We start from the raw sequence: 12,786 nt of genomic DNA, 5'->3' as shown, positions 1-12,786 counted from the left end.
GAGGAAGGGGCTAGCGGGTGAATGAATTCCTTAATTGGACTACGTGGTTCTGGGCCGGACCGGCTCTTCCATTAGGGCAGTAGTTGGCTGTAATACAATAACAAACAAATGCCTGACAAAAGCGGGAAGAAGCCGTCTGAAATCACTGGGAGTTCCACCAATCCTGCGGCACCAACAGCGGGGGAACGGTCTACAAAGGGCAAATAGCAGGTATAATTGTCAGCATTATAAGACGGAAATAATGGAACCAAAAGCAGAATTAGATAAAATGTAACACATATCACATATAAGGAGTATATAAAAACGAAATATGCAATAAGACTGATACCAAAAATAAACAGAAGATAAAGCACAAACCAAATAATAAACATAAGTTTATAAATAGGACCTAAACTAACGAGTACTGAGGGGTCGCCATTGATTAACCCTTTAGCAGATACCAGAACATGCTGATGACCAAAAAAATTAAAAAATCGATAAATCAGAAAAATTAGCAATAAAATGAGGACATAGGCGACAAAAATTGCGTGATTTTCTCACGATGCGACAGCGCTACAAATCGCATGTATGTCAAGCCGCTTGCTTTCCTATGGGTTCTTCCACATGAGCGATGTTTTGTAACCTGCTACATTGCGGGAATACAAAATCTCGGCATGCTCGACAGCCACGATTTGCAATGTTTTGTAGACCATGTTTTTCTATGGAGCCTTTCTTTGTGTTCCAACACACGCAAATGCGGTTTTCTTGCGGTGCAATGCAACTTTTATTGTAGGAAATCCTATTGTTTCCCCTAAAATAACCCCTAGCTGCACGCCTCCTCTGCAGCTCCCGCACACTTCTGTAGTCTTCAGTCTGAGTTTCCTGATCAGGGGTGTCAAAAACCCCGCCTCCAGGAAATGTTGGTTCTCGAGTGCCGCAGTTCAGCCAATCAGAGCCAGCGCTTCCTAAAGGCAGGGTTTTTGAAACCCCTGACCAGAAAGCTCTGCTGAAGACTACAGAAAAGTGTACTGGAGCTGCAGAGGAGATGTGCGGCGGAGTGGACAAAGCCTCTTAGATGATGTATTGCTTGTGGGTTATTTTCGGGGTAGGGCTTATATTTTAAGATCCCCGAAAATCCCTGCAAAGGAGCGCAACAAAGTTGCGATATCGCACAGAACACAGATGCGATACCGCTGTCACCCATGGGAAAGATGCCTAATGGGGAAGAGGGGGACAAAAAGTGAATAAAGAGAACTTTAATGGTGATAAATAAGAGAAGAGGTAAAGCCTGCTTGCGCTTTAACCCATTAAGGACCAGCCGCTGTATATATACAGCGGCTGGTCCTGGGCTTAGAGGACCACCGATAGTAAAAATAGTGCTCTAAGCCTCCTGCCTCTGCAATCAGTCAGAGCAGGTACCGGTTATCAGCTGTTAGTGACAGCTGATAACCTGGTGCAGAAGGCAGGAGGGGTTTTTAACCCTTTCTGCCTTCTGCTTCCCCGATATACAGTGCTCAATGAGCACTGTCTGGGCAAAGTGAAAGTAACATGTACTTTCACTACAGGAGCCTTAGGGGTCATGTGACCTCCCAGGATTCCCTGCTATGCAGAGCTGGAGGGTCAGACTTAGACCCTGGCAGCTCTGCAGGTGACTAAAGTCACTAGAGGGGTTGCTTTCCCCTATAATTAGGGCTTCTATGGACGCCCCAGCTATAGTGGAAAGTGTCAAAGTTAAAAAAAAAAAAAAAAAGTGAATATCCCCCAGAGGTCTTATATGACGTCATGGGGGACACAGATAGTAAAAAACACAATTACATACATCGGTAAGACAAAACAACAATACATACATAAGAAAGAGAATAACACAAAGCAGACGCCAACAAAAACCGTCACTGTATGCGCCCTGTAAACCAAAACCATACATACTATATATCAAAATGTCGGAAATAGAGGAACCCGTCCCCATACTTTATTTTAGTGTAAATATAAAAATAATTTTAAAAAACACTATGTTAAAAAAATCATTTTTTTTAGCATTTTACCCCCAATAAAACTAAAAAACGGGAAAAAAAGTCAGTGAAAAAGATATTAAAAAAATAGTCCTATATGTCACGGGAAAAAAAACGCAGCAAAAATAATTTTGGTAGCTAAAAGAAAAAAAATGGAGCAGTAAAACCACCACATGGGTAAAATCCCTAAAAAGTGCCTGGTCCTTAAGGTACAAAACAACCTGGTCCTTAAGGGGTTAATGACCAACTCATTTTTAAATTCTATTTATCGCCGACAGCCATATGAGGGTTTGTGTTTTTTAATGGCATCATTTTTGGGTACTTATAAGAGTTCATTAAAGATTTTCCCTGACCCACTCCCCGTGGACTGAGAGCAACGAAACTTGGCAGAGCTATTAGTTCTTTTCTAAATAGGTGCCACATAGGGACACACACTTCTATCTTTTTAAGCAACTGTAAAGCCACGCTTGTAGAAGTCGAGAGGTTCCTCCAAAAGCCACGTTGTGACTTCGGAAGTCAGAGACTCCTCATCTGGAAGATGCTTGCCCTTCAAAAATGACTTTAATTGTTGGAAAGAGATGGAAATCCAATGGTGTGAGGGCGGGTGAATAAGGGGGATGCGGTAGAATTTCATCCCCACAGCAGCGTGCTTCCATCTAGGCAACATGTGATTAGTGAGCTGGGGCATTGTCTTGCAGATGGCAAACACCTTTGGTGGGCATGCCACGTCTCTTGCCTTTGATGGCCTCCCGAAATTTCCGCAGCAGTGAAGCATAGTATGCCCCAATAATCGTGCTACCCTTTGCTAAGAAACCCATCAAGCCTAATCTGTCCTGGTCCCAAAAGACGTAAGCATGACCTTGCCTGTCGAGGGTTGGGCATGTACCTTCTTTGGAGGCGGTGAATCCAGATGCTTCCATTGCATCGACTGGACTTTAGTCTCCGGTTCATAGTGATGAACCAGCGTTCATTCTGTGTGATCAGTCTGTTGAAAAAGTTGTCTTGGTTTGCATGGAACATCATCAAAAGAGCCTGGGAGCATTCGACTCGTTCCTGCTTCTGAAAAGTTGTGAGCAGTCGGGGAACCCAGCGAGCGGATACCTTATACATACGAAGATGGTCTTGGATGATTTTTTTTCCACTGACCTCACACTAATTGTGATATTTTGGGCTAGGTTGCGAACCAAAATGGCGGCCTCCACTTACTGGATGGCATGTTCATCGATGGTAGAGTGCAGTCACCATGGAATTTGAGCTGTTCCACCAAAGTCCGACCACATTTGAATTGACGATGCCAGTTCTTGACTACATCATACTGTGAGGGTATATATATATATATATATTGCCATATGTGTTTTTTATGCTTTTATACCTGTATGCAAGTTTTATTCAATTCCAAATGAGAAAAAACTTAAATGTCACCTTACATCAGATATCCCAAGGCTTTGCAAGAAGATGTTCTAGAAATTCAGAGAAGATACCGAACCAGACGCAAGGACGCATGTACTTGGCTGTTTTCCCAGAAGCCCATATCAAGATGTTCAACCATGTACATAATTTTCACTGTCTCAGTCCGCAAATCCGGACTGCCCATATATGGTTATGAGCCCATCACCCCCTAGTGGTGAGAGGGCAGAGGGTATAAGATCTCATGTAATCTGTAATAAAGTGCGCAGTTTTTTCTCCCGTGTGAGGAGCTAGACCAGACTCCTGTGTGTGGTGTCTCTTCTTACGGCCGGCAACGGGGCAAGTGGGGTGGGCCGGATTGGTGCTGCACTTAGAATTTTAACCCTCATAATACGATGGGGAATCCTCCCCATAAACCTCTTTTTATCTCATCGAACATCTCCCTTGTTGTGCGACCTTTCAAGTAAAGGAACTTGATGACTGCTCTGCATTCCGCTGGGTCCGTTATCAGGCCTCGCACCACTTCAACACTTGTAAAAGAAAGAGTGTTATTAGTTCAGAGTTGCTTATTGGCAGGTAACCTATAGAGACTTATATCATTACACATGTGCCGATTCAGCATCCTGCGATAAATAGAAGTGGATTGTATAATGTATATTTTTTTATTACATTTTTTTAGGGGGTTGGAGGGGAAAATTCTGCGATTTTTGGATTTTATTTTTGTGGCTTTCAGTGCAAAATAAATGGGATAACATTATTCTCTGGGTCACCATGATTCCAGCAGCACCAAGTTTCTAAAGATTTCCTATTTTTTGTAAGCAAACACTTTTAACATTAAAAATATATATTAATTCTACAGCGAGGCCGATTGGGTCAATACCAAATATTTTCTTTTCAATTATTTTCAAACTTTTTTTTTTCTTTTAAAGATGTATTTTTTGTTTATCGCTGCATTCAAAGACCTCTAACATTTTCTTCTTTTCTTGTCAATGATCGTGTCTGAGGTTGCTATTATTTTTGCTCGCAGGATGAGTTGAACTTTTTAATGGTAGCATTTGTTGATCCATGTAATGTTTTGATCTTTTTCCATTCCATTATTTGTAAGGCAAGATAGGCAAAATTAGCTGTTTTCACCATGTTTGTTTTCTCATGACATGCGCTGTGTGGGTTAAATGCACTAACGTTTTCTCTGGGTCATTTTGAATCTGACAATACCACAGATGGGTTTTGTTTTTGTTTGTTTATTTTTACATATGAAAGGTGCAGTTCTAATGATTTTTTTTGTCCCACTAGGGGACTTGAATATTTGCATCTTTTATCTTTCTTCTAATGCACTGCCATACTTCTGTTAGTCTTTTACTTGCCACAGTCAGTGTAATGTAAAGGGTTAAATAGCGGGAATCGAAGGTTTCTTTGGTCCCGGCTATTAGAGCAAGTGTCAGGCTATGATCCGACAGCAGAGCACCCGCTGTCCCTGGAGACCCGCGCCAGTCTTCTCATGCAGCTGCGCATATGAAGAGCAATTCATATTTAAAGCCATTAGTGTGAGGGGTTTTTCCAGTTCAGTGATTAGCAGGGAAATTTCTCGTATCACTAGAACAGAACTTTTTAAAATGCATAAAATAACATCCTGATCTTATATATTAAACACAAGATCTGTGTGTGTCGGATACACATCCCCAGTTCTGGTCCGATTTGAGTGACATTTTGCATGAGCGTTCTTCAGCACCCGCAATGAAGACTGGTGGAATTAAAAATCGAAAATTCTCTGACTTCCCCTGTAATTTTTGTTGCCAATAGCAACCAATCACAGCGCAGCTTTCATTTCTTATATTGCTGAGGTAAAATGAAAGCTCTGCTATGATTGGTTGCTATGGGTAACACAGATTTTCTTTTGGACAGCTTTCATAACAGTGTGGTGCCGGGCACATTTTTGTGATCCACTTTGTATATTCAGGATTGTTATTGCCATGCAACACACGAGTATATCAGCAAATATTCAGAAAATAGGAAATGTTTTAATTAAACAGTATCGGGCTGCGTTCACAAGAACGTATATCGGCTCGGTTTTCACGCCGAGCCGATATACGTCCTCTTCATCTGCAGGGGGGGGGAGCCTGGAAGAGCCAGGAGCAGGAACTGAGCTCCCGCCCCCTCTCTGCCTCCTCTCCACCCCTCTGCACTATTTGCAATGGGGAGAGGCGGGACGGGGGTGGGGCTAATTTGCGGACCTTAGCCCCACCCCCATCCCGCCTCCTCTCATTGCAAATAGTGCAGAGGGGCGGAGAGGAGGCAGAGAGGGGGCGGGAGTCTCAGTCCCTGCTTCTGGCTCTCCCAGGCTCCCCCCGCTGCAGATGAGGAGGACGTATATCGGCTCGGCATGAAAACCGAGCCCATATACGTTCATGTGAATGCACCCTCAGGCAGTTCATTAAGCCCATCTGGCTGTAGAGCCTGTAATTTACTAGTAATTATTAGGAAATTATAGTACCAGTGTTTCTGCTCTGCTACATGCACGTCTCACACACACACACAGCTCTGCTACATGCACAAAAATGCTGAGATTCAGATAGCGCCAGGGATAGAGGATGGTCTATTCATCCTAATACTCTTAGATCCTTTACGAAAAAGGAAAGCTGCAACAAGAGTTTGGGGGGTTCTCACGATGAGAATGACGCGGCACGCTACCCTGCGTAGCCACGTCACCGCTGATATCCTACTATGACTGGACAATGCAGCGCATGCAATCAGTGCGGCCGCACCACGTGACACACAAACGTCACCAGCAGAAAAGGCACCGCAGTGATGTCTCCCCCCATTTCCTCCCGAAATAATTGTTATTTCATCTCTATTCCCTTAGCTTTAATAGTAATAGCACAAAGGACTTAGTGCATCACAATACAAATGCATTACTAGCAAAGCACACCGCTTCCCAGCACCGGCCACTCCCTCCAAGGGGCGGCCCCGGATAGCTCCGCCCATCAAGATGGCGTCACCCATGCAAACTGAAAGCAACATCAAATTCCTGCTATAAATGTGAGTATACCCTGCATGATTCTTATTATATTGGCTTGATAAAGGTGTGTGTTACACCGAAAGGCGTTGCCAGCATCTGTTTTTGAATAAAACGAAAAAACCCAAACCTCCTGTGGCAGTTATATCTACGACCGGGAGCCTTGCTTGAGGAGTCGACACTTCAAGGAGGGGGCTTCTTGTTTCATACACCCCCCTCCTCCTGAGTAAGTGCCGCTTCAGTTTCTTTCTTATTGGATTTGTCAACCAGCTTTGGTTTATTTTCTCTATACTTTTCACGAGCGCAAACGAATTTTTTTACAAAACCATTTGTCTGCTACATGCACGTCACTTGGGATGATGCCTCCCAGAAAGACATAATAAAAAGGACCCCCGCCCCCTCGTGAGCCATCCAGCATGCGGAGGAGCGAGGTCAGCGTCCAGAGACTCCGCACTGCTGCTGGTTGGGTGGATGCAATGCCGGCCGCAGGGATGCTGCACCTATTACTACTGCGGCCATAGGCGTAGCGTCAGGGGGTGCTGGGGTCGCCATGGCGACCCGGCCCCTGCGCCCAGGGGGCCCAGGGGCCGCCCTCCGCCATACCCACATGCACATTCAGTGCATATACCCAGCCCTTGAGCTGAGGGGGCCCAGGGGATTGGCGCTGTCGGCCGCATGATGGCTGAGAAGGGAGAGGAGAGAGACGGGAGGCAGGACCTGGGAGAGGACCTGTGGCTGCAGATTACATGACCAGGCTCTGGGGACTTTCCGTTACAGGCTGCCCAGAGACTGCTGCAGAGGTGAGTAGAGAAGGAATTATAATTATATATGTATAGCTGGTATAAGTTATACCAGCTGTATATATATATAATTATATACAGGGAATACACAGTTTACACCAGCATGGGACATACCACTATATACAGGGGGATACACATCCTGTATATAGTGATATGGACCATGCTGGTGTAACCTGTGTATCTCCTGTATATAATTATATATGTGCAGCTGGTATAGGTTATACCTCTCCTGTATATAAATATATGTACAGCTGGTATAGGTTATACCTCTCCTCTATATAATTATATATGTACAGTTGGTATAACCTGGGTATATACTGTATATAATTATATATGTACAGCTGGTATAGGTTATACCTCTCCTGTATATAATTATATATGTATAGCTGGTATAACCTGGGTATATACATGCATTAAAATACAGCACACCATGCTTTTTCCTCCGTGAGTGGAAAACCGCAATTGCTTTCCGCTCATGTAGAGAAAAAAATGCTTTTCCATAACATCTTATGGGCGGTACATGCTGCGGAATCCGTAGGCGGATGCCCGCTCCATATTCCGCAATGCAAATCCAGCCATGTGCAGCCGGCCTTAGGCTAATTTCACACGAGTGAGTCTGATATTGGGCCGTGAAACTCTGCCTCCTATCACACTCGCCAACGTGTGCCGTCCGCACGGATGTGAGCGGTTGTTGTGTTAAATCCAGCTCGCATCACATCATCATATTCTCGTGCGATGCAGAGAAAAACAAAAAAAACATCGCTCCTGTGTATGATTGTATTCAAAACAATGGGTTCATATTCATGTGCGATTTGTGCATCTTGCAACACACAAATCTCACATAATTTTTGCGGCCGTGTGAAAGCAGCCTAAGACATTACCAACAGGTTTTTACATCGTCAAGGAAAGGAGTCCTGATGAGAAGGCTTACGCCAAGGGGCTAGATCATGTTTGTAAATTAGCACGGTTTAGGTATAGGTACGGGTACAGATGGAAGGGGGGGGGGCCCAGCTGAACTTTTGCACCCGGGCCCCTTAGGCTTTAGGTACGCCCCTGACTGCGGCCACTGGTGTACAGTGTAACGGTTCTGTCACTGCAGCCCAACAAAGACTCCGAGTGCCGAGCTTTCCCGTTCTTTAGTTGTTCCTCCCCTGATGGGGCGTGTTCTTGGTCTGCCCCTCCCCTGACTTGTGACAGTATCGGCATACTGCATACCGAAGTGTTGATGCCGGTAAGTGTCTGCTCTCTCATCTCCCGGCATGTCAGCAGTGCTCTCCCATCTCCCGGCTCTCTCTTTCAGCTGACATATGGGGACCTGCAGACCCGACTCACCAAGTGCTCTAATAACGGGGGCACAGCGGCCGCATTCAGTACTGGAGGGGGCGTCCTGATCTGTGCAGCGTGCTGAAAACTTCTCCCATTCATATACGGAACTAGCCTGCAGTACACAGGACTGGCCTGCAGGTGGCACTGGTAATCTGTGCACAGTGCTGTGGATATGTATAACTAAATTCCACACCATTCGCAACCTAATTGGTTGTTTGGATTAACTCATTCCTGGTGATTGGTTATTTGGGTTGGCTGATTCACGGTGATTGGTTGTTTAGGTTGGCTCGAGTAGAGGTGGTGTGGTATAGAGATATATGTGCTCTGGACCAAGCGGCGGAGGTGCAGTTACATGTCAGCTATAGACCGGCGGCGTACATGCTTGTGCCTCATTATAAAGCGCTTCTGCTCCTTTAAAAATCTTTTTAAATTGACACAATTGCCCAAAAAAAACAAAAAACTTTTTTTTCCCCTTCTGCTTTGCTTAGATTAATTCAAACACTGTTGGATAAAAATATGCAGTACACCGCTAGAGGAATTCATTAAGAGGTCTAGTTTTCAAAATGGCATAATTTGTGGGGGTTCTTTATCGTTTTGACTGCTCAAGGGCTCTACAATTGGGTAATGGGGCCTGAAACACCTTCAAGCAAAATTTCTGTACAACCACCGGCTGTTCCTTTCGGTTTGGGCCCCGTTGTGCATCCAGACATAAGATTAGGGCCACAATGGGTATGTTTCTGAACACAGGACAAACAGGGGGATCCATTTTGGGGTGTCACTCCTTATTCTCATGTGCACTGTAGAAAAAAATGCCTTTAGAATGACATATTTGCAAAAATATGAAATTTTATTTTTCTCCTCTAAATTGCATCAATTCCTAGGGGGAAAAAAACTGTTGCGTAAAAGTACTCAGTGAACATATTAACCCTTTCCAATCCACTGTCTGACGTCTAAAGACATTATGATTAAAGGCTGTACAGCACTGATGTTGGAAGACATCCGTCGGGGTTCTCTGTATATTGCCAGCCTCTCTGCTGTCGGAGCCTATCCAATGTGTCACCTCATGCAGTACTGGCTTTAGCCAGCATATAGCGCCATTGTGTAACGGCACAAAAAGAGTAAGCCCCCTAGGAAAACCAGGATACAAATTGGATTGGAAAGGGTTAAGGGGTGTAGTTTTTAAAATGGGGAATCTATCATTCTGACACCCATGAGCCTTTGCAATCTTGGTTTAGTGCAGGGGAAAAAAAAAAAAAAGTGTTCCTCAAAATGTTGATAATCTATGATAAATTTGTACGTCTCCTAAATGGTTAACAAAAAACTGAAAGTTTTCCAAATGTGCGTCCAAAATAAAGTAAACAGATAGAAATAAATATCTTATCAAAAATTTGTACAGTATGTTTGCACATATTTAAAATATACTGCAATTAAAAATGTGAAAAAAAATTAGAATTTTTTCAAAATGTTCCCAATTTTGGCGCTTTTAATAAATATGCATAAATTCTATTGATCTATTTTTACCTTCTAAATGAAGTACAATATGTGGCAAAAAAACAATGTCAAAATCACTTGGATAAACCTTTACGAAGTTATTCTATGTCAAAGTGATGTCAGATTTCCAAAACTTGGCTCAGTCACTAAGGGGTTAATTACTCTGATTATCAAAAATATTGAAGGATCTAGAAGCAGTTGTCAGAATCAAATGAAAATGTTGTGACTGTAACGTTGCTATAGGTAATTACAATATTGGAGCAAAAGGATCAGTTATCCTAAGTAGTTGGATCTACTCATGCTGGTCAGATGATCCTCGCTACTGATGGTCTGTAGGGGGTCCTGACCCCGGTCACCTTGTGTGTCCTCACACATCTACTGGTCCAACACCTACTAACAGTCTGATCAGGATGTCCTGAACATATCACTGAGCTGTCATTGTCCCTTGTACCAGCATTTAGACGCTCATCCTGAGGTCTTCAGACACGAACATTGTTTGTACCCAAACGAAACTTGGATTCATCACTGAAGAAAATCCGTTTCCACTCCATAGCGTCCAATTTCGTTATTCACAGCCAACTGAGGCGACAGTGGGTGGGAGTCAAGGGCAGAACACAAAACAGGCATTGTAAGATCGAATGTGCTTCAGCCAAGTGCCACAAAAAATGGTTCACGGACACGGGCCTATAATGATTCGCCACCTGTCTCTGGATGGTGGACAACGACACAGTTGGAGCTGCTTGTGCTTGTTGGATGATCAGACGATCCTCTCTACTGGTGTTTTGTAGGGGGCGTCCTGAGCCTGGTCACCTTGCGTGCCCTCACACATCCACTGGTCCTAACACCTCCTAACAGTCCAGTCAGAACCTCCAGTGTGGGACAATTTATCGATACGACCATCCAGCTTCTCACATCCCAATAATGAGCCCCCCTCAGACTCTGGTAACAGGGTGGGAGCCTTTTATAGGCCAAGGGGAGAACCACTTATAGGGCCTCAAGTGACAAGACCGTTCATCTAATCCCTACAACTCTCATCATTTACATATTTGCCTGCAACAAAACTCCTCCTAGGTGCTGGATTTTTGACAAGTGTATCTTAAGGGGTTGTGCCAAGCTATAAAGTTAGCTCCTACCCACTAACTTTTGTTTGATGTGGGTCCGTCCGCCAGGACCCCCCACCAATACAGAGAACGGTGGTGTTGAAGGTCCCCAAAAGAATGAAGTGGCAGTTGTGTAAGCGCACCGCGGCTCCATTCATTTCCATGACGGCGCTGGAGGTGGCCGAGCCCTCGTAGTCGACAATTTCCAGCACTCCTATTGAAATGAAAGGAAAGGCAGCTCAAATGCACAATCGCTGCTTCATTCATGCGGGGACTTATGGGTCGGCGGAGAATCTAGCGGTTGGATCCCTACTGATCATAAAGTATTCCCTATTCTGTTGATAAGGTGATATCTGTATAACTCTGCACAACCCTTCTAATGGAAATCTGCAGATTTGTACAATTACAGGATCATCAGACGCCTCCCACAGTTTGTTGTGGTTCCCCAGGTTTTCTCGCTGGGGGTTCAGTTTCTTTAGTTTTACAATCTTTGTTGTTACTGTAATAGATGTTCTCTCTCCATGAACTGACGTCCTGCTTGGCATTTACTTCTACCCAGCAGCAATCAGAACTGCAGTGTAAAGAATGGGGGAAGAGTCCCAAGACATCCGAAAATTCATTTACAGTTTTGCTACATTTTTAGAACGGGATGTCTGTGGCAAAATACAGTTTATAAGGCTGCATAGAAACAAGACTTTCACCTGTCACATTCTGTATGAGCGCTTCTGTGCAGGAGACAAGTGACAGATTATGAGATGTTCTGGATTATTGGATGTCTGATTATAGGAATTTCACTGCATGTATGATGGGGAAACCCTTTTTTTATTGGGGTGCTAGAAAACTGTTCACTTCCCCCTCTTATTTCAGAAACGCCTTGAGGAGAAGCGGCTAAAGACGGAGCGCGAGCACGAGGAGTTCAAGCGGGAGGATCTGCTGCTCGACCTCCGAGAACTGTTGGCAAAATACAAGAAAAGGGAAAAGTCTTACAGAAGCGGCCCGGTAACTAGCCGCCGCGTCCTCTTGTCTTCTCCTCCATGTTCTCGGTGCTGTACAGGACCGGCCCGGTAAATAGCCGCCGCGTCCTCTTGTCTTCTCCTCCGTGTTCTCAGTGCTGTACAGGACCGGCCCGGTAAATAGCCGCCGCGTCCTCTTGTCTTCTCCTCCGTGTTCTCAGTGCTGTACAGGACCGGCCCGGTAAATAGCCGCCGCGTCCTCTTGTCTTCTCCTCCATGTTCTCGGTGCTGTACAGGACCGGCCCGGTAAATAGCCGCCGCGTCCTCTTGTCTTCTCCTCCATGTTCTCGGTGCTGTACAGGACCGGCCCGGTAAATAGCCGCCGCGTCCTCTTGTCTTCTCCTCCATGTTCTCGGTGCTGTACAGGATCCACGGCCGGTTTTACGGCTTTTGTTGCATATTTAAATTAATTTTGGTTCTATTAACCCCTTAATGACGTGGCCCCTTTTTCTTTTTCCATTTTCGTTTTTTTCTCCCCCCTTCAAAAAATTCGTAACTCCTTTATTTATCCTTCGACGTCGCTGTATGAGGGCTTGTTTTTTGCGGGACGAGTTGTATTTTTTAATGGTGCTATTTAAAGTACCATAGAATTTTTAAAAAGTTTTTCACTACATTATAAGTGGAGTAAAATGAAAAAAACAACAAAAA

At 44.4% G+C, this 12,786-nt stretch overlaps 1 protein-coding gene across 3 annotated transcripts in view; it reads left to right on the top strand.

Annotated features, from left to right (window-relative positions):
* The window catches only part of NDC80 (NDC80 kinetochore complex component), a 68,574-nt gene extending 56,333 nt beyond the window's left edge, over positions 1-12,241 (top strand). For all 3 annotated transcript variants that reach the window (XM_066599292.1, XM_066599289.1, XM_066599293.1), the window contains one exon: positions 11,993-12,241. In XM_066599292.1, coding sequence (XP_066455389.1) covers positions 11,993-12,193 — 201 coding nt within the window. In that variant the 3' untranslated portion in view covers positions 12,194-12,241. The remainder of the gene's footprint in view (positions 1-11,992) is intronic.
* The last annotated feature ends 545 nt before the right edge of the window (positions 12,242-12,786 follow it).

The sequence above is a fragment of the Eleutherodactylus coqui genome, chromosome 4, assembly GCF_035609145.1.
Source record: "Eleutherodactylus coqui strain aEleCoq1 chromosome 4, aEleCoq1.hap1, whole genome shotgun sequence".
NCBI classification, from domain to species: domain Eukaryota; kingdom Metazoa; phylum Chordata; class Amphibia; order Anura; family Eleutherodactylidae; genus Eleutherodactylus; species Eleutherodactylus coqui.
This window is presented reverse-complemented; position numbering and strand designations above follow the sequence as displayed.